The 25,811-nt window shown below is 48.8% G+C and overlaps 1 protein-coding gene across 1 annotated transcript in view; it reads right to left on the reverse strand.

Annotated features, from left to right (window-relative positions):
* Positions 1-15,352, reverse strand: part of LOC138447901 (protein GPR108-like) — an 851,977-nt gene extending 836,625 nt beyond the window's left edge. The window contains exon 1 of the mRNA XM_069604412.1: positions 15,217-15,352. Within this exon, the coding sequence (XP_069460513.1) occupies positions 15,217-15,318 (102 nt within the window). The 5' untranslated portion in view covers positions 15,319-15,352. The remainder of the gene's footprint in view (positions 1-15,216) is intronic.
* Between the last annotated feature and the right edge of the window lie 10,459 nt (positions 15,353-25,811).

A 25,811-nucleotide genomic window follows, 5' to 3' on the forward strand; every position in this document is an offset into this window, starting at 1 on the left:
AGTGAGACCCTTTTTCCCACTCTCTCATGTACTTTAATGTGATTTTGAACTCTGTTTCTTTTGGTTGGGAAGACAGACAAACTCCATAGGCATCATCTTTTACATTGGGCCTCATTAGAAGTTTGGCGGTAGCCTTGCTGGTAAAACCGGCAGACTGCCGCCAAACTTCAGAAAATTTCCGGCACCTGCGAATGAGCAATAACCGGGTCATTACAGCCCTGTCGGACCCGGTAATTGCCCATTCGCGGGCACCGGAACGGAATGCTCCCCATTCCCATTTGAGACGCTTAGGGCTCAATGGGAATGGGGAGGTCGGATGCACCGGCACCGTTATAACCGGTGCATCAGACATACTGTGCTCGCGGGTGCCGCGCTGTCTGCCAGGTCAGACCTGGCGGGCAGAAAGGCACCAGCGAGCACAACTCGTAGTTTGCCAGTTCGGGAACTACGGTACCGGCAAGCTTACTGGTACCGTAGTTCCCTGACCGACAAACTTATAACAAGGCACATTGTGTCACACAGCACCTTCAGTGCAGTGGCACAGGGAAGTCTTTCAGATTTCCCAAAGGTTTAAATACCTTCTCTTGGATAAACTACTGTTTCCAAGAGCAGTAAAGTGAAAATGACTTTACTTACACTTTTCTCATGTAACATTTTTATGTTACCCTTTTCTCACTGAATGGCTTGTGGCTGTGGTTTCGTTTGAACTACTGTAGTGTGCATTTATCGCGGACTGCGTTCGCAGCTGCAGTAAAGCACCCAAGGGTGCCATTTTTGTCAAAATGCGCCTGGTCGTCTTTTTTTCGCCATTTCTTTGTGGAACGGTCCTTCTTGAGATTTACTATGCGTGCCAAACCAGGTTTGGTCCCATTGCTCGCTTTGCCTTTGGAGGGAATCACGAGTGAAACCCGCCTTTGGCTGCAGGGTGTCTGAGGTAGGCAGGAAGTGAGGGAGGTGCCCGAAACTCCCTGTGCTTAGTCTCCTATGAGACCCAAATGCACTCTGTGATGATTGGCCGGCTGACTGTCCAGCAAGGACAGCCACCCTGCTGGGTGGCTTGACAGCTAGGCTGGAATGAATGGGAGAGAACTGAATAAAAGGCGAGGCTTTTGGCTTGGAAGGCAGAGTCGACCACTGGACGAAGGAACCGAAGAACACCTGCTGCAACTCCTGGACCGTTGGTTTGCCCCGTGAAGCCCTGCTGCTGTGCTGAAACTCCAAATTCGTATCGACAGAGAAGCCCCTGCAAGGACGACTGCTCCCCTTGAGTTGGTGGGACCAATCAACTCCAAAGTAAGCCACCTGGACATCCTTCTCGGAGCTGGCTGAATTTCCACAGAGTTGCTGCTGGAAATCATATAGCCAAGGAGAGGAACACTAGATTGTGCGTGTGCGTTTAAGTTGGCCAAGAGCTCCCAGGAAGCAGGACTGACCAGGCCTGAGTCCCCTCAACAGAGTGCGGGACCCCAGAAGCAAGGAAAGACCATCTCGACAGCCAGGAACCGCTGTGTTGCTATTTGCGGTAGACGCAAGGAACAGAAACACTGAACAGCCACTGATTTGAAGATTGCCGTTTGTGAGCGATGACCGTCCCATTGCAGTGCAGGAGTCTCCAGAAGTCCTCCCTCTTATCCCCACGACTGAGGCCCAGGAACAGTGAGATCTGCAGAGCTGCTCTGGAACAGACATCATCTGCTGCACTTTTTCTTCAATACAAAAGGTACTGTAAAAAGTCTGAGAGAACTTGCCTCTTACTGTAGAGTTGTTTGCATCTTCTACTACTCACAAGTCTAATCAGCTTGTGGCCCTAAATTTGATTCTTCTTTTCTCAAAGACTTCTAAAACATTGTGCAAAGACTTTTCTACTTACCTACCAGAAGTGCTTCATCCTATATAAGACTTTTGCCCATTGACTTTGTCTTAGCCTGTTGTACTGAATGACTCTTCTTAGGGGATCCAAAAGTGTTTGCCTGTTTAAGAATATTTGTGGTCTCTTGTTCTAATAACCTTTTCCTTTTACCAACTTCTATGAGCATTCAAAATGCAAACAGTAAGATATTAATGTCTTCAGTACCCTAGCTATTGAAGTCACCTGAGGGTGTAGGTTGTGTCTGTGGGCCATCACAAAATGGTCTTTACTGATTCGTAAACAAAGAGTGTAGAGTATTGAAGTGTATGTGTGTGTTACTTGTTATATTGCTCCCTTCTGAAGAAGACTTACTCTAACTGACTGATAAATAAATAATTGTTTATTTAAGAATCCTTGTGTGTAAGAGTGTATTTGAATACTTGTCACTGTGAATCTCTGTAACTCCCCTACAACTCACATTGACCCCTCTTGAGATAAGCCTGGCTGCTCAACATGCTAGCAAAACTGTGTAGTACAAGCTTATACCAAAGGTTGGGTTTCCTATACCTGTGGTTAGAGTTGGGTGTAGTGCACCCAAAGGGTACTGCATACACCCTTTGCCTAGCAAGCCGTACTGGCAGTTGTCACTCTCTGGGTCCTGGCATTGTCCAGCGGAATCCTGCGTGTGGACCCTTGTATACTGTCGCGTTTGAACTACTGCAGGTGTCCCTAGTGGGTGTGCCCAATGGCCTCAATCGCCATCTGCCTCTGCTCCATGTCCCCAGCCTCTGCAGCAGCATGCCGAGTGTTGCTGAAGGCTGCGGTGGAAAGGTGCTGCGCTGTCGGCGTGGGCTGCTGACAGGAGAGCCATATGATGGTGTGTCGGTGTCCGGGTCAGGTGAATGCATGCGCCGGCGGCGGGGTCTGCTCTCTGTGGTCTCTCCACGCTGTTGCCAGCGGGGTGGGCTCTCAGGTGTAGTGGAGGGCTGCTGGCGGAGACTGTGCCCAGTGGTTAATGGCACTTCTGCATGTGCTGTGACCGGGTTGCTGGCTCCCTGTGTTTCCACAGTCACTACGCTAGGTGGCGTGGGCCTCAGTGGCGGGGCCACAGCTGCGGGTGTGGGTGGAGCTGGCATGGTCATGCTCCTGTGGGCTGTGGGGTGGTCCTGGTCCTGCTGTGATGCGGTGTGTCATGGCGGAACATCTGCCTTTGCGTGGGCCGTCTGCCCCTTGGCGGGGTGGTGGTACTAGCGGTTTCTGAGTCCCCGGACATCCCACTCACAGACGGGCCTGCCACCTCGTCATCCTCGAATGCCTCTGGTGTTGCTTGGGTGCCTCTAGGGAACATAGGAGATGTGGTCAGGTTTCATTGCCCCACGTGTTTTGGCATGCAAGAAATTCATTACATGGTGATGATTAAGACAGCGGATAATTGGGCTGATGGGCTTGGGGTGTTTACATGTGGGTTTACAATGATGGGGATCGATGCAGTTTTTGGTGTGTGTCACATAGCCATTTGGTCTTTGGCCTGTGTGTGGGGATGGCAAGGGCTACTTGCTGGGGCAGCTGTTGTCGAGCATGTATACTTCTGGTCCCCATGCACCCACGTCCCCTCCATGGATGCCACTCAAATTGGGGGCGGGGGGTGCTTGCTACATGGCACTGACCGGTCCCTATGGGGCATGGTGTGCTGTCAGCATGGGTGTGTAGTGCATGGCACTTGGATGGGTCTCTAGCCTCCACTACCAACTGCTCTGACTCAGAGGTGGCCTTGATGCACTGGCACACGGCTGATGTGGCACCCGCTCACTGCACCCTGTTGCCATGCCCAGCTCCTGGATCTGTCCACTGAGGCATCTTGTGCTAGGTTGTCATGGATGCATGAACAAACTGGAGGGTGCGTTGGTCGACTCACTTCCGGCCTGCTGGCACCCACTATCAGACTTGGCAGCAGTTAGAGATTCACCCTGCCTTGAAGTCTCCCACCTCCTCCGCCTCCTCACCTGTGGATGCTTCGTCGGATAAGCTCTCGGAAGATATGTCTCTTATTTCTCGCCAGGAGTTGTTAGACTTTTCTTTACAGGTTTTAGGATAAGCTCTTCTGGAGGTCACACTGCCTGAAAGCAATAAGCCGGCAGTAAGGGCCTCCAGCAAGTCCACCCCACTTCAGGTTTTTTCAGCAAGGCTTGTCCCTGATGTAGACCTTCTATTGATGGTATCTTGAATCCCAGGTAAAGATCTTCTCTCTATGTTGGTTACTTTTCCGATCGTAGAGACTACAATTCCCAAGATGCACTGGAACTGGTAGCGTAGCTGACAAGGAACGTGGATTCAACTGAGAGGAACCGGAGTCGCCCTAACCAACAGGAAGGGAATCCAGAAGGTAAGTGAGGGGTAGAATGAGGAAATAAGTATCGAAATAAAGTAGGCGGCACTGAACAATGGTAACTGTAACCACTACTGAGCCCGGGAAGTGTTAAAGAATAACGCGGAAGAGGCGACTCAGGATCAGAACAAAAAGGAGGAAGACAAAGAGGGAAGGACAGAGTTAGAACGGAGGAATGAGTGATAGCGTGCAGAATACGGGACACTCGAGCAGCGTGTAAACCCAAAGGGAAGCGCAGGGATGCAACGCGCCGAGTGAAGCTTCCAACGTGTATTTAAACACATCATCAAAACAAGAACAGAACACTAGCATGCTGCACTAGCTTCACTGAAAGCGGAGATGGCTCATCCCTTCCTCCATAGCTCCCATAGCTTCCAGTGGTGACGATTCATGACAGTATGACCCCTTTTCAATGGCACTTCTCCTGGTTTCCTGGGATGTAATCTATGAAAAAGGTGTAGGAGTCGAGGGGCTTTGAGATTTCTTGCTGGTTCCCAGGTTCTTTCTGACCATGGATACCCCTTCCATAGTATAAGGTATTGTAGTGTTCCCTGTTTGTATATTGAATCAAGAATACGAGACACTTCATATTCTTGCGGAGGAATTGATCTTGTGACTTCCTTCTTGTACCTCCTATGATAGGGGTCAGTTATGTATTCCTTGAGTAGTGATGCGTGGAACACTGGATGGATTCTTCGTAAGGACTGCGGCAAAGATAGCTTGAATGCCACTGGGTTGATTCGTTCTGTTATGGTAAATGGACCAATGTATCTTGGAGCGAACTTTCCTGAATGAACCCACCTGGGTAGGAATTTAGTAGAGAGCCAAACTTTGGTTCCGACCTGCCATTCTGGATTAGATTGTCTTATAGGATCAGCCCATCTCTTGTATACTTGACGACTACTCAGCAGGGTCTCTTGTGCCTTTTTATGAGTTTCCTTTAGGACGCTCAACACCTGATCAAGTATTGGTACCTTAGTAGGCTGTATATCAGAGAAGGCTAAGTGCCTGGGATGATACCCAAAAGGTACAGCTGAACGGGCTCATGCCTTTGGGTGAATGAATGGTGTTGTTGTATGAGAATTCTGCGACTGGCAGGAGTTGGTACCAGTTGTCTTGTGCTTGATTGCAGAAACATCTCAGGTATTGCTCAAGAGTGGCGTTAAGACGCTCTGTTTGACCGTTACTTTCTGGGTGGAATCCTGAAGACATGGCCCTCTGAATTCAAAGTTGTTTACAAAGAGAAGTCCAGAATTTGGAAGTGAATTGTGTTCCTCTATCCGACACGATAGTTATGGGTACACCGTAGAGTCGGACCACATCTCGAAGGAATACTTCTGCGGTGACTGTGGCAGATGGTGTCCCTTTCAATGCGGAAAAATGAGCCATCTTACTAAATGAATCCACTACTACCATGATAGCCGTATGATCCATAGATTTGGGTAGCTCCACAATGAAGTCCATCAAAATATGTTGCCAGGGCCCGGTTGGAGGCTCCTCTTGTTGTAAAAGACCCAAGGGTGTGGCTGTACTGCATTTGTTCTGGGCACACGTGGGACAGGAAGAAACGTATTCCTTCGTATCTCTGACTACAGTAGGCCACCAAAAGTATCTTCTGATTAACTCCAAGGAGGCTGCTTGACCCTTGTGTCCTGCAGTAGTTGAGTCGCGACACCATGATAAGGCCTTGGACTGGAGTCCTTGTGTAGGTAGATACAGCTGGTTCTCTTTAAACCAGTATCTCCGCTTCTTGTTTATTGATCTTTCCTGTGGTATAGAGGCGTCCTTTTGAGCGTTATACACCTGTTGGAGAAACAAGTTAACAGTGCCTATAAATCTCTTCCCGGGTAACAAGAGTTCTAGTCCGGTACATTTTCCTGATTCTTCTCCATAACTCCGGGAAAGAGCATCTGCTAGTTGATTGTCCTTCCCAGGTACATAGGTAATCTCGAAGTCGAATTAAGAAAAAAAAAATAGGCCCACCTTGCGTGACTTGAATTCCGGCACTCCATTTGTTGGATTATACTCAGATTTCTGTGATCGGTACGTACACAAAAAGGATGTTGGGCGCCTTGTAATAAATGCCGCCATTCCTCACAGGCTTTTCAGATAGCAAGAAGCTCCTTTTCGAGTACTGAATAGTTCCTTTCACTTGGATTTAGAGTCCTTGAAAAGTATGCAATGGGGTGTTCTAAGTGGTCTTCTTTTTTCTGCAAAAGAGCAGCGCCTATAGCTCTGTGGGAGGCGTCGGGGGCTAGAATGAAAGGTAATATTTGGTCCGGCTGTCCAAGTTCTGGTGCCGTGGTAAAAGCCTCTTTCAGTTGGTTGAATGCTTGGTCAGCTTCCGGGCTCCATTCAAATTTTACCCCTTTTTTCAATAAAGCAGTGATGGGTAGGACCATCTTTGAGAATCCGCGGATACATTTTCTGTAGCAATTTGCTAGACCCAAAAAAACGTTTTACATCTTTGACTGAACCAGGTATGGGCCATTTGGTTATTTCTTCTGTCTTGTGTGGGTCCATCTCGACTTGATTGGCACTTAGGATGAAGCCTAAGTATGGAACTGTAGTACCTTCAAATATGCATTTTTCCGGTTTGGCTAGAAGATTGTTTTGCCAGAGTCTTTGTCGCACCTCTCTGACATGTTGACAATGAGTTTCCAGTGTGTTTGAATAAATCAGGATATCGTCTAAATATACTATAACAGATGTGAATAGTAGATCTGAAAAGACTTTGTCCATGAATCGCTGAAATTGAGCAGGAGCGTTGACCAACCCGAAAGGCATAACACGATACTCATAATGCCCTAGGGGTGTCCTGAACGCTGTCTTCCACTCGTCCCCTTCTTGTATTCTGAGCAGGCGATACGCACCCCTCAAATCCAGTTTGATGAACCATTTTGCCCACTGTACGGCTTCCATGATATCCTTAATGAGAGATTGGATATCTCTGATGGTCAAGCTGTTGAGGCCATAATCTATACAGGGTCTGAGTTCTGTGGTCCCCTTTTTAGAAATGAAGAATAGCGATGCTCCAGCTGAGGAAGTTGATTCTCGAATCAAACCATTTTGGAGGTTGGTGTTTAGGGAATCCCTTAAGGCTTCCTTTTCTGGGAGGGACAAAGGGAACATCCGTCCGAATGGAACCACTGCACCTGGTAATAGATCTATTTTACAGTCCTCCTGTCTGTGAGGAGGTAAAGGTCGAGGTTGGAGGTCCAGAAAAACATCTGTATATTCTCTGTATGCCATGGGAACGATGTTCACACTGTGTATAGGTACCGGTTCTCTGCGAGTCGATGGTTTCTCCTTAGGGCTGAAACAAGAGCCAGAACAATATTCGGAACAGAACTCCACTGTATTAGTCTTCCAATCTATAAAAGGATTGTGCTTTCTAAGCCATGGAATTCCCAATATGACTGGAAAATGTACAGCCTTTATTAGATCGAAACCCAGTCGTTCTTGGTGAAAATGCATTTGTACTGATTTATCCTGAGTTTCTTCTATGATGGGTCCTGAAGTCAAGGGAGTGCCGTCTACACACTCAGCTGGAATGGGTTGGGGTTTTACTTTCCTTGGTACTGATTGAGTTCTTGCCCATTGGTCATCCATAAAGTTACCAGCCGCCCCAGAGTCTAGCATAGCAAGACATTCCACTCCGGGGTGGTTAACCCATTTGAGAACTACTTTAAACACCATCAGATGATGGGAGATGTCCAAGGTGACCGAGGGGGTAGGTAGACAGGGATTAGTAGTTTGAACCCCTTCCTTGTCCCTGCTCAGGGTCGGGGTCTTTCGTTTCCCGCTTTCCGGGGAGGAACTTCAGGACAGTCACGGAGCAGGTGTTTCTCTGAACCACAATACAAACAAAGGCTTAGATCCTTTCTTCGCTTTCTCTCAGCCGCTTTCAAAGGTCCTCTAGTTTATCCGATCATAGGTTCTTCAGGCCCGGATGTTAAAAGGAACCTTTTCTGAAGAGATCGGAAGATTAGGAGGCAACGGAGGGTAAGACTTAGGTCTCCTTTTCTCTGCTCGCCTTTCAGAAAGACGGTACTCAATCTGCAGGCCCAGTGTAACCAAGTCCTGAAATGTGGAGGGTCTGGCAATTCTTGCCAATTCATCTTTGATTTCATCTTGCAATCCTCTCCTGAATAATATTTGTTTAGCAGAATCCGGCCATCCGGTTTCTTGTGCCAATCTTTGAAAGGTAGACACGTATGTTTGTACATCCGAGGTACCTTGTCTTGTGTCCAATAAGTTTTCATAAGAGGAATATTGTACTTCTGGTCTTTCGAACCGAGTTCGAAACTTCTGTGTAAACTGTCCATAATCATTCAGTACAGGATCTGAGCTTGTCACCAATGGAGTAGCCCAGGCTGAATAAGTTGGATATAAGAAAACCGACCTTAGCTCTATCAAGCTCATATGCTTTAGGACGGAATGTGAAATATATTAAACATGCATCCAAAAACTCGATAATGTTAACAAGGGATGGTCTCCTCTGACCTCCTCTCTCTGCAGTAACTGTTGTCTCATGGCGGTATTTTCTGCCCTGAGTGCAGCATTGTCGGTTTTCAAGTTCTGTACTTATACATTGATCCCTTGTATAGCGTTAACTAACTCCTGATATTGCTCCAGGCTAGCCATCTTTTGGCGTTGCAAACTCTCAGACTTGGCAGCAGTTAGAGATTCACCCTTGAAGTCTCCCACCTCCTCCGCCTCCTCACCTGTGGATGCTTCGTCGGATGAGCTCTCGGAAGATATGTCTCTTCTTTATCGCCAGGAGTTGTTAGACTTTTCTTTGCAGGTTTTAGGATAAGCTCTTCTGGAAGCCACACTGCCTAAAAGCAATAAGCCGGCAGTAGGGGCCTCCATGAGTCCACCCCACTTCAGGGAAAAGCCTTGCTGAAAAACCATGATGTAGACCTTCTATTGATGGTATCTTGAATCCCAGGTAAAGATCTTCTCTCTATGTTGGTTACTTTTCCGAGCGTAGAGACTACAATTCCCAAGATGCACTGGAACTGGTAGCGTGGCTGACAAGGAACGTGGATTCAACTGAGAGGAACCGAGTCGCCCTAACCAACAGGAAGGGAATCCAGAAGGTAAGTGGAGGGCTAGAATGAGGAAATAAGTATCGAAATAAAGTAGGCGGCACCGAACAATGGTAACCGTAACCACTACTGAGCCCGCGGAAGCGTTAAAGAATAACGCGGAAGAGGCGACTCAGGAGCAGAACAAAAAGGAGGAAGACAAAGAGGGAAGGACAGAGTTAAAACGGAGGAATGAATGATAGCGTGCAGAATATGGGACACTCGAGCAGCGTGTAAACCCGAAAGGAAGCGCAGGGTTGCAACGCGCCGAGTGAAGCTTCCAACGCGTATTTAAACTTGTCATCAAAACAAGAACAGAACACTAGCATGCTGCACTAGCTTCACTGAAAGCGGAGATGGCTCATCCCTTCCACCATTGCTCCCATAGCTTCCAGTGGGGACGATTCATGACACCCGCCTCCCTCGATGCCCTCTGTGTCCAGCACAGTGCTGCACCTCTCATCCCATGGAGGCAAGGACCAGTGGCTTCACAGTTCCGCCTCTGGTAGCCATGCTCTCCTGCCTGCCGGTGTTGGGACAGCAGTCCGCCAACCCTGACCCTAAGGTCACTCCAGCACTTACGGCAGTCCTCCCAGTCACGGAAAACACTGGGCACAGCTGTGACCTTCTGGCTGATGGAATGCCAGATGGCTGTCCTGCGCTGGGCTGGTGTTTTGCGTTGCCTGGGGCCATACAATTCATCATGCTGTGCAACCACCTCATCAGAAAAAGCACCACCAGCTCCCCCTCGCTGAACTTTGGTTTTCTTAATCAATAGAGGGCACTCTTGCCTCTGACCCTCTCCTGGGTCATTCTGTCTTGTTTGCAGGTCAGGATGGCTATGTTACGCCCACCTGGCTCCCACAGAGGCGATCTGGACTGGACTGCTGCGGTCTCCACCAATGTGACGCATAGGGCCGAGATGACGGACTTGCCCACCTAGCTTCCTTCGCTTGGCCCGTAGGAATATTCTTCTGCAAGTGGAGAAAGGGAATTAACCACCCATGGAGTTGAGCGTAAATCCCCCCCACCCCGCTGTTCTCCCCATTGATCACCTTGGATGTTCCCTCTTATAGTCTCACCTGATTATTTGAAAAGATGAGCTCTCCATTCTGCATTGAGCGCAGGGGCGCGTATAGAACCATTTGCTTCACTGGCTCGAAGGAATTGGTGAGTTCCAGGACACTATTGACTCCGATATTCCCGGCAAGACGCCGTAAGTAAGTAGTTCGTAAGAGTTCAAATGCCTGACTTTCACTCTTGTCCGATTCCTTGCAGGTTGCAGCTTGACCCTACTGAAGAGTTCCTCGTGGCAACCGGTAATGTTCTGGTAAGGATTTGTATTATCCAACACAGTTCGATAAAATAATGTCCATATGTAACCTGTTGCTTTCTCCCTTATTCAGGCGCTGAGAGAAAGTATGAAGTCTCGGGGAATAATGCCTCCGGCGGTAAAATCAGGTAAGTCTTTTATGGTGAGGAGGTTTCCCCTTGTAAATCCCTTGTTTCACCTTGCTGTCCTTTTGTTTCCCCTTAGGGGCCGGGGTTCGGCAAGGATGCAGTGGAAGCTGCGCCAACCCGTGAAGAAGAATAGTACCCCCGGTGGTAAAATCAGGTAAGTCTATGGGGGGTATTCCTCTGTGTATTCCCTTGGCTCACCTTGCTGTTCTTGTCTTCTCCTTAGGTGCCGGGGTGCAGCGGTAACATGCAGGAGGATGCGGTGAAATGTGAAGATGCTGCAAAGGCCGGTGAGTTCAGCGTGTGTCACAGGTTTCCCCCCCTTCTCACCTGTCTATGTTGCCTGATGTCCTCTTTAGGTGGAGTCTTCTTTCGTATGGTTCGGGACTTAAATAAGCCCGCTCGGCCGTCCTCGGCTTCCAGATTACGTTCAGCTTCGATGTCCAGGATCACGGGAAACTCAGGGATATTTCAAGAAGGAGTAGGGGGGCAAGCGGAAGCGACGCAGGGATTCCGGGAAGTTAGGAAAGAGGGAAGAAGTCGGGAGAAGGGAATCCGCATGGTGGTGTAACGTCCCATTCCTATTGTCACGGAAAGGAGCCGTGTCTGCGCTCTTATCATTATGTTCTGTGGGTCGCACCCGGAGAGACAACAGCACCACCAAAGAAGACCAAAAGAGAGGGCCCGATACAGCAGGAGCGGGCGCGCCCGGGCCATTGGTGGCGAGGAAACAGACAGCGCGAGCAGCAGCGAAGAGAGTCAGTCCAGCAGAGAAATGTCTCCAAACTAAACCAAACAGTACCTTCACCGGACAAGAGAAAAGGTGCACATGATCTCAGCTGTGAAGCCAGGGGGCAACAACAAACGCAACAAAGCCAAGTCTCACCGATGCACAGTACTCGTTGGAGACGTCCCGGTCACCATGATGATAGACACCGGGGCCACCGTGAACGTCATGCCAGTGACCAGGTTCAACAAATTCGAGCCCCGGCCGACACTTCGGCGGCGTTCAGTCCTGCTCTACGCTTACGGGTGCAAGAAGCCCCTCCCGGTGGTGGGATACTTCAAAACAACACTCTCACATCGTGGCATCAGCTGCAAGACCCGGATCTACATTGTGGATGCCGGCATCGAAACTCTGCTCAGCTGCACTACGGCTGATCACCTCGAGGACATACACTTCAACCTGGCAGTCCAGCCGGGGAACATCGAGCGGCTCCTCAGAAAGCATAAGAAAATCTTCACTGGCATTGGATGCCTCAAAGGCCGGTCGGTGAAGCTCCACATCGACCCAACTGTTGAACCCAGAGCAGTGAGACACAGGAGGGTTCCCTTTCACATGAGGGCAGCTGTGGAGGCAGAACACAAGAAACTAGAGGACCTGAAGATCATCGAAAAGACGTCAGGAGCCACCCTGTGGGTCTCCCCCATGGTGGTCACAGCAAAGCCCAAACAGCCCAATGCCTTACGCATTTGCATTGATATGCGTCTTCCCAATGCAGCCATTGGGCGGGAGAGGCAGATCACACCGATGATTGATGAGCTGATTGTAGACCTCACTGGTGCAACGGTGTTTAGCAAGCTTGACCTCCGGTCTGGTTACCACCAGATCCGCCTAGCCAAGGAATTCCGCTACATTACCACATTCTCATCCCACCTGGGGCTCCGGAGGTACCGTCGCCTCAACTTTGGAATATCCTCAGCAGCAGAAGTTTTCCAAAATGAAATCCGCCGAGTGCTCCAAGACCTGCCAGGGGTCACAAACATCAGCGACAACATCCTGATGTATGGAAGAACAGAGGAAGAACACCTGGCCCAGCTGGCGGCGACACTGCAACGGCTGGAAGAATCAGTACTTACACTCCATGAGGAAAAATGCGAATTTGCCAACAAGTCGATTAGTTTTTTCGGCTATGTGTTTAATGAACCAGGCGTCTCCCCAGACCCCGGTAAAGTTAGTGACGTCAAAAATGCTAATGCCCCCACAACCGCCTCTGACGTGAGAAGCTTCTTAGGCATGGTGACCTACTGTGGCCGTTTCATCCTCGATCTCGCCACGACTGCCGCTCCACTGCGGGAGCTCACGAAAGCCAAGGCCACGTAGCAGTGGGGCATCCGGGAGGACCAGGCATTCCAGAAGATTAAAGACTCACTTTACAGTGATGCCACCATGGCATTTCTTGACATTAACCGCTCCATGGAACTGCTCGTGGACGCCAGCCCTGTGGGGCTAGGAGCGGTGCTGACAAAGAAAGACAAAAATGGAACAGTGTACACTATTGCATCGCTCACATCAGCTGAGAGAAATTATGCTCACATCGAGAGGGAAGCATTGGCCATCGTCTGGGGGTGTAGGCACTTTCATGTGTATATTCTTGGACACCAAATAAAAGTACTCACAGACCACAAACCCCTCATCCCCATTTTTAGTGGCTCAGCACCACACCCACCCACAAGGATTGAAAGATGGCTACTGCAAGTACAACAGTTCAACCTAGATGTGCAGTATCGTGCAGGAGCCGACAACCCTGCAGACTACTTGTCACACCACCCACGGCGTCGGAGCGAGAGGCGGCAAAGATCGCAGAAGAACATGTTTGCCACATCGTCGAGTTTGCCAGACCGAGGACAATGACGCTGGAGGAAATCCAGTTGGAGACAGAGAGCGACACATGCCTACAACTTGCAAAGACGGCCATCCTGACAGGAGAATGGAAAACCTTTCTGTCGACTGTCTCCGGGAGAACACAGTCAGCCCAAGAGCTGTTACACGCGCTGTTTGGGATTCGCACATACAGGTTAACGCACATATAGGCTCACGCCACACATCAGCCCAGCAGACCTGATGTTCCAGGTCCCCATTCAAGGGGGTTTGCCCATGCACCACTCCTGGAAGCCGACCCCGGCTGACTGGGAAAACAGAGACAAAACTTTGGCTACACATTGCCAGAGAGGACCTGTCCAGGGGAACAGTGGCCAGTGACATTCAAGTCGGTGACACAGTACTGGTGAGGACCCGGAACCGGAAAGGAAAGATGTCAATGCCCTACGAATCAGAACCGTGGACAGTGTCCCGGCGAGAGCATGGCCTAGTATCAGCCACGCGGGGGCATGAGTCAGTCTCGAGGAACGCCTCGCATCTCCAGAAAGTCCCGCCGATGCTGTGGGAAGAAGGACAAGGAAGGAACAACCCCGGAAGAGACCAACCCACACAAACAGATAAACCTCAAGAAAGTCAGAGAGAAGAACAGAGCCCAGAGTCTCCACCCTCTCCGGCAGGAAAAGAGAGAAGTCAGGGCACTCCTCACACCCATCAATGAGAAAGGAGTGAGCGGTATGCACTCCGCAGGCACCCAGTACTGTCAACGAAGCTAAAAGTCTACGTCCTCAACGGCGTATACGTTCGACCTGGGTGAGGGACTAGAGACTAACAACACAGGAGGAGAAAAGCAGAGTCAAGGGTTCCGAGCATACAAAGAGGCCAGTGACCCTCCTCCCACACGCAAGAGGTGGCGAACAGTGAAGAGGCCAGTGAGGACCCGTCAATGTGTTTGTGACAATGTCAAAGCAAATGCTCTTTTCTTTCATGTTTAAACAGTAATTTAAAAGTTGGTGAGGGATGTGATGGCCACGAGCCCGCCGAAAGGCAGTTCCCGCTATGACACCACTGCCAACAGGGTCAGCGTCCATTTGTCCGCGCAGCACGCGCCACGCAGTGAGGCCTAGCCCCCCCCAGTCCGCACGGGCATCACAGCCTCCAGGTCCCGGTTTGTGTACAAACATTAGAATTGGGGTGAGGTGAAAGGTACAGGGGGACACAACAACTGAGTAGGAGATGAACACAAATTAATCTTGCCATGGCAGAATGGATGCCAGCCTTCAACTAGGCATTACCTACAGAGCTCTCAAGTCTCATGTGGCCATGGGTGAGAAGGCCAGCCATCCAGGTTTTGCTTGGAATTCTGGAACTTGTAGTTTTTCTACATTTCAAACGAGAAAGAAAAAAACAAAAAGTTGCAGAATCCAGAGGGAAAGAAACAGGCCTGGGTGGCTCACCCATAGACAAGGGAAACTTCAGAGCTCTGTACTGACAGCATGCAGGAAAGAAAGAGGCTGAGGCGAGCCTCGGGCAAGTGAAGGCTCAGCATGAGGAAACAAGTGACGTACACGGGAGTGAGGGGGAGCGTGACGTCACTGTCCCGGTGGCGATGACGTCAGAACCTCAAGACGCATAGCCAGGCATGATCACAGTTCAGTTATAGGTGCTCGGCCAGTGGGTGAAATGGATCACGTGATTAGTAGCCCTGCCGGAAGTGAAGCCCCTCCTAATAACAAAACGTAAACAGATACCCGGAAGTGAGCGTGCAAGCAAGGCTACGTCGCACGGAGCCAGCCGGAAATGATGTCAGCGGCGGTGTGTGGGGACTCACCGTGAGCTGAAGCTGGTGGATCCGCCCCGCACAGCTCCCGAGTAGCAACAGCATGACCAGCCCGACCGGGCTCAGGGGCCTTCGCATGCTGCGTGCAGCCATTCTAGTACCACGTCCCCACAACAACCAGCAGGAAGTCCCGCCCAGCGGAAGCAATCCGCCCAGTAGCGACAAAGCTCTCTCTAATCCGCCCACCAACTGTGTCCTGATTGGCGCGGGTGACGTTCATTGACAGTGGAGCAGAGGGAGAATCGCCAATCAAAGTGGCGTGCGATGGTACACAGTGAAGTGCGCGTGCGACTAATGGCCAATCACAGAGCGGCCAGCGAGCTTTTGCGCTGTGATTGGAGAAACTAAACAGGGCGAGTCTGGCGGGGCTGGAAGTATGCAAAACGGCTATTGGCGTGGGTGCACGCCTTCGGTTTCCCCTTCGGGACAGCAATTCCCACACCCATTCCCAGGCTGAATGGGAAAAAAGCCATAGATGTACAGGCAGGTCCGTCACCAGGGCTTTAAGTGGGCCGGGGCTAGCTAAGGTCGAGCCCTAGCAGTCCCTCAAAGCTCTGGTCAAGCCGGGCTCCCTCCCCACTGTGATGGCCTGTGTTAGTTGGCATGCACGCCTTGCAGCACAACACAAGGACAAGAACACAGAGAGTTTCCGAACACGTCCTTTATTAAACATACATAAATATCATATCAATAACAAATCAATAAACAAACCAACATACAACTGGTACTGCCCTTGTGTCGCCCACCCACCCACGTCATCTCCCTCCCGCCCTCTCTATGTCCCGGAACTGGTCTGTGAACGTGACATCTCCCCCCAATTTAAACCGTTACCCAACAGGTAACAGGTGTGCAGACAAGAACACAGTGTGCTAGCCCATTTCTTCCATAAGGCGGCAAGGCTTGTTTCTCGCTCTCTGAGGTCTGCAGTTCAGATATTCCGCCGAGCTGATAGCCCCAGGTCCCTCGCCAGGGTCTTCCCAGCCAGATGCGTCTGAGTTCTCTTGATCCCCTTGGTAAGGGTCATCAGACAGGTAGTCCAGGGGTATCTCTACTCGCCCACTCAATCGGCTAGGCCTAAGAGGGGAAACTTCTTGAAGTGCGAAGAGTTCCGCGTGATCGACCCTTGATCTTCTTGGGTAGTGACCATAGAGATCTTCTTTTCCACGATGATTAGGGGCTCCTTGTGAAACACAGCAGTATGTTTATGAGTCTGCGGCTGCTTCACCGCCACTATGTCCCCCTACAGCCAATGGGTAATATCTGGCCTGCCTTCGACCGTCTGTGTATGTTTTCATGCGATCCTTGGCCTCCTGATCCCTCTCTCTTATCTCAGTGTCCACTCTTGAACTGTCCTCCAGTCAACCGGCTTGTGGCTATCGTGTCCTGATGTCTCTTCCGAACATTATCTCTCCTGGGGTTTTCCCTGTGGAGCTATGTGGGGTGCTTCGATAGTCCCTCAGTAGTTGGTGAAGTACTTGTTCATAGGGTTGCCCCGTGAGCCGGGCCACCTGTAACGCTCTCTTCAAGTTTACCATGAAGCGTTCAATCATGCCATTAGCCTGGGGCCAGAGGGGCGTGACCTTATGATGATAAATCACACATAGCTCTCAACCATTTATGTCGCAAAGACGGGTGAACACACCCGATTTTATTTTTGGCAGGTGAGAGGCCCATTGAAACGAACGGGCGAGCAGGAGGCTTGGCGGGTGAGTCAGCTGTTTACAAGGCGGGTGACACCCGCCAAAAGCGTGTGACTTGAGAGCTATGATCACATGTATTCGCCAAATTTTGTAAAAATCTATCAGGTGAATGGGGGCCCATTGTCTGTCTTCACCTTGCAGGGACCACCATATGTTGTGAAGATGTGATCTAGCACCGGGATGACGTGGTAGGCTGAGGTGGATGTTATGTTCTGTGCCTCCAGATATCTGGAGTATTCGTCCATGACAGACAGCACGGATTTTCCCCCTTCTATAGGACCAAAGTAAACAGCTGCCACCGCCTCCCATATGCCCTTCGGCAAGTCGGACATTCTCAGCGGTTCTGGGTGCTGATTTGGCATGATGAGGCAGCACGTGGTGTAAGTGACTTCAATCCAGCACTCCAACTAAGTCAATGCCTAGTCTGGGATGCCCAATGGAAGCCCTTATTTATATATTTTTATGTCAAAGTTCTTTAAATCTGGATGATAAACCCTTATATAACACCCCTCTCTTTGGATCTCCCCGACCTCACTGAGCCAAAAAGTAGGTTTGTTTTGCAAATTAAAAGGTTTATTTGGAGAATTGAACAGTATATATTTATATCACACTTTTATGAATAGAAACAATATCTGAATAGCACACTTATGAATATGAACAGTGAGCAGCAATGGGTAATATCACAAGATCAATAATCTCTTTAATCAGTTAGGAATAGGAAGGATAAGGTAGCAGAGAATACTTTATACGATTCAAGGAAGTGCAATGATGGGAAAATGCAACACAGAAATAAAACTCGATATGGGTTCAATCAAAAGACAATATGATCACTCTTTCCTCTGTTATTACTCACTCCCCCCCATGCAATATGAAGAGATAGAAATGAAGGCACACAGGTTTCAAGAATACAATCAATAATGCAGTTCAATCCCAGTTCCCCAGCAAGCTTAGAGAAAACAGGTATGATTTTGAACAGGCAAAATACTTTTGAATGTGATTGCAATGAAGTTGGAAAATATGCTAAAATGATTTTAATTCACTAAAGGAGATACAGCACTAGTGAGAATTACTTTGGATTGGTACAGGTCAACACTAGCAATGATTCATGAATGATTATCAGATTGAAAACAAAATTCAGCAGTTGCAAACAAGAAACAGCTATTCTGACATGTGGTGAAATGGAGCTAAATCGCAATTCGCAGAAATTCTTCCGCGTGCGTGAAACGCGATTACAGAAAAACTATAAGGTTCTAGGACGTGCAGTTCAAAAGTTATGGAGATTTTTGTGAAGGTACATTTTCAGAAATAAAGTCAAGATTTCAAAATGACAGATTGCGCTTTACAGAGTAGGAATCAATATGGACTTATACTAAGGAGCTATGAAGAAGCAAGCCACTCAACGGGCAGCCACCAGAACAGCAGCGCCACCGCTCTGATCTCTGTCCGTCAAAACACTTATCCCTCTTCAGAAATATCAGCGCAAAGATGATTATTGCTACAATTATCACAGACTTAGGTGGAGGAGAGAAGAGTTTAATATAGACAAAAGAGGTTCTGTAATGCAGTTCTGGACAGGTTAAGATGGTTGGAATAAGATTACTTTAGACTAAGAGATGACTATGCACAGTTCTAGACTAGATACTCACTCCTAGGCTTGGGAATGGAAGGGGCCCCATCAGGATCTGGTCAAGGGTTTGGCTTCCCTCGCCACCGGACAGGATCAGGCACTCTGGTCTACGCTCAGCACTGCACGGCGGTTTGCACGGCCTCTTGTACTGGATCTGACGGGTTCTGGAGACAGCTCTGCTTTCTGGGTCTGGACCTTGGTTCTAGCACAGGGCTCTAGCCAGAAGCAAAACAGCTCAGCCAGGCCGTTGAATGGTTTAGTTATGCCCTGTGGAAGTTTAGGGGTTAGAATCAGGTTGCTAGGTTCTGAAAGCCTGCTGCAAAGAGTTCAGTTATGGGTTAGGCCTCTGCTTCAGGGTATGGTTCTAGAGTTTCTGTCTAGATCTGGAGTCTGGAGCTTTCCTGCAGGGTGCTACGCCAAGAAATCAGTTGAGTAGTGGAAAAGAGTGTGTTTTTTATCTGTCCTAGCAGTCCTTATTTATGTATTTCCAAAGTGGGTGGGGAGGCTGACTCTCTATGCCCAACCCTCTAAGGATCCTGATAGGTCAGAGAATTTCCTGTCCCCTGATTTGAGACAGGAGCAGTGTGTCCTATGTGTCAGAGTGATGCTGTGTTTTATGGCTTAACTGAAATCCCTCCCCTTTGCTTTTACATAGAAATCTATTTTTCCCAAAAAACATATTACCCAGATATACAAGTTGTTCATAATACATATACACATCACAGATTAATTAAGGCATGTCTCTGTTCAAGTCCCATGTTCCTACTAGCTTGGGTTCAGAAATGACCACTTATTCACGCTCATGGTGTGTTTCCCAATATTGGTTCTGCACCAAATTTTACACAGGCATACACCATCCATCTGAGCACATCTCTCTAATTTTTCTTGTCCCTAGCATAAACATAGCAGCTACAAGATGAATACATTCTGGGGTTTAGTCTTTGAACATCGCACGGATTCCAGCTTAGTCTTAACTCGTGAGTGAATTTTTCATTAAAATAAGCAACATATCTTTAAATCAAGTCTTTTTTCAACATGAGATCACCGTGTGGCACTCTATATGGCATTTTGATGGAATTATCTTCTTTTGGCATAGTTTGGGTTCGATTGTTCATTTTTACACAAATGGTTTTAAAACACTGGCTTTCTGGTAGAGGTGAGCAACAGTATTACACCCATTTTTGACAGTCGTCTTTCCATCAAGGATCTTAAAAAGAGGATTTTGTTCTGAGTACAGATGATTTTTGCTGACATTATATTGATATGGATTCTTGCAGTAATGATGTGGAACACCCAACAAAGAGGTTGGATCTTTTAGGTGCTTTGTGAGCCATGATTTTAGCAATTTTTGACAATCAAGAAAACAGATTTTCAAACAGCTCTGTGTTTCTTTTTCAATCAGGATTGCTATTTCCAAGTGGTTTCAGGCTATTTTGTGGGTAGCCCAATGGTGGTTTTTGGCAGTGGTCTCCTGTGTTACCACTGACATAGGCAAAAGTAGATGGTGGCCAATTTTGCAGGTTTTCACTGCGCAATTTCTGGTGATTTCTAGCAAGAAGCATGCTTTCCGGCGGCCATTATGATGTTTCTGCTGACAGCAATGCACAGTGATGTTGCAGGGCTTGGATGAGTGGGTTGATACATCCCACAGTGGGATATTGTTTCAGTATGTCCTCCACCATAGTGTCCAGTAGCGGGAACCACACTTTTTGGCACAAAATGCGCTTGGTGGAGACTAGACCTCTATGTCCCTCGTGAGCCAGTTCTATCACCCTCCTTTTCAGAGACACAGGGATCACCACCTTGTGGCCTTTGAGTAGAAGATTGTCTTCAGAAAGAGCTAGCTCCTCCTTCAATTGGATTAATCTGTCCACTTCTCACCTGACCTCTTCTGACGCCAGCCGACCTCTTTCCTTGGCCCTCCGCCACTGACCAGATCAGAGCCCTTCACATATGATTTGGCAGGCCTGGTCTGACTCTACTTCTTGGGCCAGCTCTGTCGACCCTATGCCTTCCATTATCGCCTGCTGGATCAGGTATCAGAGATATCTGTCGGCTACCGAAGGCTCGGGGCTACAATCACTCCTGGGATGTCTTGATAGAAAGCCGGCGGGTTTTCATCCTTCCCCGCCTATGCACGATTTAGAACACATAGTCCTACAGCCGGAGCCCCCAGCTTGCGATGCGGCGTGGCATCTTGGCCTGCGGGTTGCCATAGAGAAATAGGAGTGCTTGATGGTCGGTCACTACTCGAAATGGCTTTCCGTACATAAATAAATGAAAGTGTTTGCTGGCCCACACTACAGCAAGACTTTCCTTCTCAGCCTGCAAATAGGCCTGCTCGGTGGCGGGTAGACATCTGCTCGCATATGCGATGATGTGCGTCTGTGTTGGGTCCTTCGAATCAATCTGAGCCAGGGTGGCGCCAAGTCCCACCGGACTTGCACCAACTATCAGTTTGGTTCTCCTCGCCAAGTCGTAGTATGACATGTTTTCGGCCCGTGCCACTCTTTCGCGTATGATTTTGAAAGCACGTTGGCAGTCATTTGTCCAGTGGAATATTGCATTTTGCTTAGTCAGTGCTCTAAGTGGCTCGCTGACTGTGGCAAAGTCTTTTTTTTATGACAACATTTTATTAATGTATATAAATCAACATGACATCAATGACAATACAGCAACATTTAATTATGTTATCTGAGTGGTATCTGCATGAGGTCTATGTGTTGGTCAGTAGAGGGGGCTACTTTGCAGCTATCTGGTTATTGGTGGCCTTCTAGACAGCGCCGGGAATCTAGTTGCATAGTCCATGAAGGGATCCCAAATGTTCCTAGTTTTATTGAAAGTATTGGTTTGGATTGCAGTCACCTTTTCTGCCACCGCGATGTCCCAACACTTGGCCCACCATAATGCTACTGAGGGACCCTCTTCATTTTTCCACAACCGGGCCATGGCAATTTTTGCTGCTAAGTGTTGTGTCTTGACTGTCGTGTAGAACGAGGATAACTCCATCCACAAGTGCCGCACAGAGAGACTACAAATGTGACTCTCTGTACAGCCCTTGAGGCCCTTGAGGCCACAGGTGGGGGATGATCTCCCGGAGCCACGGATTTCTGGGAACCCCTGGGCCACTGCAAATAAACACTGGTTAAGTAACTAGCCACACAAACGTTATCCTGCTTCCTGCTGTCTCTTGCGGTACTCCATTGAACCACCGTACCTTCCTCGCAGATGACTTGCTTTCAATCATCCTGAACTTTTCTATGCCTTATCTGGATGTGTGTGTGCTCAGGTACATATTTATAATTGGCAATTCCATCCCTGCTGTTTATTTTCTCCACGACTTTGTTTGGATCTTCACCTTTTGTTGGATTCTGGGACATTGAGTGACTATATTGTGAACTTATCTTCAAGTGCATATAAACGCTTTGCTGATACTGCACCAACCCTGCACTAGTGCGACCCTCATGCCGTTTGGGGCTATTTCCCTATACTAACATTCCTGTTTGTTATTTTCTCGTTTCGTTGTCTTCTATTTTGTATGGACTACTTTCCATCCTCAAAATATCCATATTCAGGTTAGTTGTTATTGGTTCGATACTTTAGGATGTCTCTTTAGAATTATTTTCCACTCATTGTGCTTATTCATATTTTTGTAGATTCACCCCGGGGAAGCTCCACTCCAATACTTATCTAGGTATATTCCTGTAAATACTGCTGTTCTGATTACTTCATTTATTTTCAACACTGTCTAATATCTTTGTATTCCTTTGCAGCATTGGTATTGGCGGTGTGTGTTCTCCCCGCTCTTTTATTGAATTGACACCTCTGTCTGTCCCATCTGAAACAGCAGAGAGGTACATTGTAGAAAAGAGCTCCTCTTTGAGGAAGCCTGAGTCTTGTATTCAGGGGAGCCGGGATGGAAGGCTGAATATTGATTGTTGTACAACCATCATCTCCAAGGTCACTCATCCTCATCTTGGGCCCATTTCGTAGTGGTGAGTAACAGTAATACATTGCAAGCTTTTGTGCAATCTGGTCCAGATTTTAGCCCATTCCTCGCTTTCTATCTCCCGGCCCAGGTCCTTCTCCCACTCAATCATGTATCTTTCTTTTCCCGTGGTGTCAACCCTATCTAGGAGGCGGTACAGAGCCGAGATTCTACATCTTTTTGTTGGGGTTGTGAGGGAGATCTCTAGAGCTGTCAGCTCTCTGGAGCATTTCTCCCGAACCGTCCTATGAGACAGCCAGTGCCGTATTTGGATGTAGCGAAATCTCTCACTCTCATTTACCCCGAACTTCTCTTTGCATCTTTCGAATGTAATGGGGGAACCCTCCTCCCGAAAGTCACCCGTCTAAGTAGACCGCCCTCCCTCCACGACGGAAAGCTGTTGGTGTGGCAAAGTCTTTTATGTACCTCGTGCAGTAACTGGCGAGCCCTAAAAAGGACCTGAGCTCTGAGACATTGGCCGGTGGTGGTGTTGCGTTGAGCGCTGCCACTTTTTCGGGATCAGGCGTCATGCCATTTTCGGAAAATACGTGGCCAAAGTATTTTAGGGTGCCTTTCCTAATTTCACACTTCTCCTGGTTGAGTGTGAGGTTGGCTGCTTCGAGAGCTACGCATACCCTGGCTAGGGTTTCATCGTGTTTGTTGACATCTGTTCCGAACACCAGGATTTCGTCGCTATAGTTTCTACTGTTCGGAATGTGTTTTATCACATTATTGATTTCGGCCAGGAATATCTCTGCGGCCGAGGAGACCCCAAAGCTCAATCTCTTATACCTGTATAGTCCCAGATGTGTGACGAATTTCATGATGTTCCGGCTCTTGGGACTTAGTACCAACTGGTGGTAGCCCTTTTTCAAGTCCAATTTTGAAAAAACCTTGGCTCCGTTCAATAGGTACATCATATCTATGATCTGCAGGGCCATGTGCCTCTCCCTTAGGATGGCCTAGTTAGGCCTCCTCACGTCCACGCACAGCCTTATGGCATCAGAGCCCTCCTTTGGCACAGGGACGATGGGTGAGACCGAGGTGGTGGGGCCTGTGGCGGGCACGACGATGTCTTGTTCCATGAGCTTATGTAGCTCATCCTCGACTTTCTTCTGGATGTTTACCGGTATGCCCCTGTAATGTTGGGCTACCGGGCGCACTTGTTCATCAACATGTAGCTTCACTAGTCTATTCTGCAGCTTTCCTATGCCTCCGAACAGGTTTGGGTACAAGTCTTTTATCATGATTACTGGGTCTATGTACTTATGCACCATGATTTTGTAGAGTACATGTATTAGACCCATCTCAATGGCAGTTTTAAAAGCTGAGTACACAGACACTCTCACTCCCGGTCACCAACACCTGCAACGGCACTCTTTTCTCTTGTCCCCTGTACCGGCACAAACCTTCAAATTGTCAGAGGCACTTAAGGGGTGTTGTGGCTCCATAAGGATATATGTCGACAGTGGCTGGGAGTAACATTTGGCTTCTCGGCATTTTCTTGAAGACTCTCTCGCTGACTACATTCGCTGTCTATGAGGAATTCGGTGGGCCTTTCGTTCAATTTCATGATCAGCGTTGGGCTGTGTTCAGTGGCCCCCTGGTTGACCAGGGCATATACTTATGCCTTTTTCCATTGCTCGCTTCCTGAGGAACTGAATTCTGATTCAGATGGGGATTGTTCCACCAGATAGCGCATGTGGCGTCTGGACTGGCACTCAGGTCTCATTCGGGTAACATACCGTCTTTTGTCCCTCCTTTCTCCCCTCTGTCTTTCCTCTCCGGAGTCCAGTTCTTTTGATTCAGGGTCCTTGTGTCTCATCAGGGCATTCAGTGCAGGCCCCGCTGCCTCTGGTTCCCAGGGTGGAGGTCTGGATCTGGACCTGTGGAATGCTTCTCGTGCTCGGTCTCTCCCTTCTCTCTCAACAGACGGAACACTGTTTTGAAGTGACCTTCCTCCCCGCACATGGCACACCGCTGACCGATCACCGGATACTCAAAAACACATTTGAAGCAAAATGGCTCTTCCTGTCTCCTGTTCAGTTGTAGTCGATGTAGCACCTCAGCTGACGCTGGGGTGTTAAAGCTTTCTACTTGGGAGTCCACAGCCCTATCTGCTCTGGCGAGCGTTAGTATTTCGTCCATCGTGCGTGCAGGCTTTCTGCAGTAACTTCCGCCTGAAAGTCTGAGATTTGCATCCTGCGAAGATAATGCCCCTTTCAGGTTTTGTGCGGTGTCAATTGACGTCACAGGCATCTCATCTATGATGTCCCTTGTTGCTGGACCAACCGCCAGCTTAAGGAGACACTTTTGCCTCTCGTCATCAATGGGCCCTGTGGCTCCCATGTACAATTCAAAATCTCTTATCCATCAGGCACACCTTGGTCCTATGTTGCTTGTGTCAGTAACGTCAAATACACCCAGCATCTGTGTTGAAAGAGCATCGGGCAGTCTATATGGAGTCTGTTCCTGCTGTGCTGCTGGCCCTGGCGCCTGTGCATCCTGCTCATCCTCTTGCTCTAATATTGTCCCTAGTTATTGTGGCTCTCCTTATTTCTGGCTTTCTGCCTGATTTCCCCTCACAAAGCCGCCTCCAGGCACGAGCCCTGTGTTGCTGGTGCTCCCGTGGGATACTATAGGGAGGAGCCACCGCTCCGATGGCCGCTATAATAGCACGAACACCATCTTGATCTTTCTTTCTTTGACTCACCCGCTCCAGTAGTGATCGCTGCTGTGGCCCGGGTGTTCCATCTGCTCAATCTGCGTGTAGGAACGCAGGCAGGCACTTTCACCACATGCAACCTGTGTTTGTGTCCGCATCCCTGCTGGGACGTCTCCGTGTTCCTGTTTTTGAATGGTGGTTACGGCCGTTGTTTCCTAGCCCCTATACCTTCCTCTCCGTGGGTCCATGCGCGGACAGCGCAAACCCTCTCGTTGCAAATGTGATGGCCTGTGTTATTTCGCGCGCACGCCATGTAGCGCAAGAGAAGGACAAGAACACAGAGAGTTTCCGAACACGTCCTTTATTAATCATACAACTGGTACTGCCCTTGTCCCGCCCACCCACATCGTCTCTCTCCCGGCCTGCCACTTCCCTATGCCCCGTAACTGGTCTGTCAACGTGACACCCACCAGCAAAAAAAGGCAAAAATCGCTTCCTGGGGATTTGAACCCAATCCCTGACACTATCAAGCCAGTGCCGCAGCCACTGTGCTATTTCAGAGTTGCTGGATTCTCTTTTGTTTTATTCAATAGATTGCTTGATATG

The sequence above is a fragment of the Ambystoma mexicanum genome, chromosome 3q (assembly GCF_040938575.1).
Source record: "Ambystoma mexicanum isolate Mex_15411 chromosome 3q, UKY_AmexF1_1, whole genome shotgun sequence".
Taxonomy (NCBI): domain Eukaryota; kingdom Metazoa; phylum Chordata; class Amphibia; order Caudata; family Ambystomatidae; genus Ambystoma; species Ambystoma mexicanum.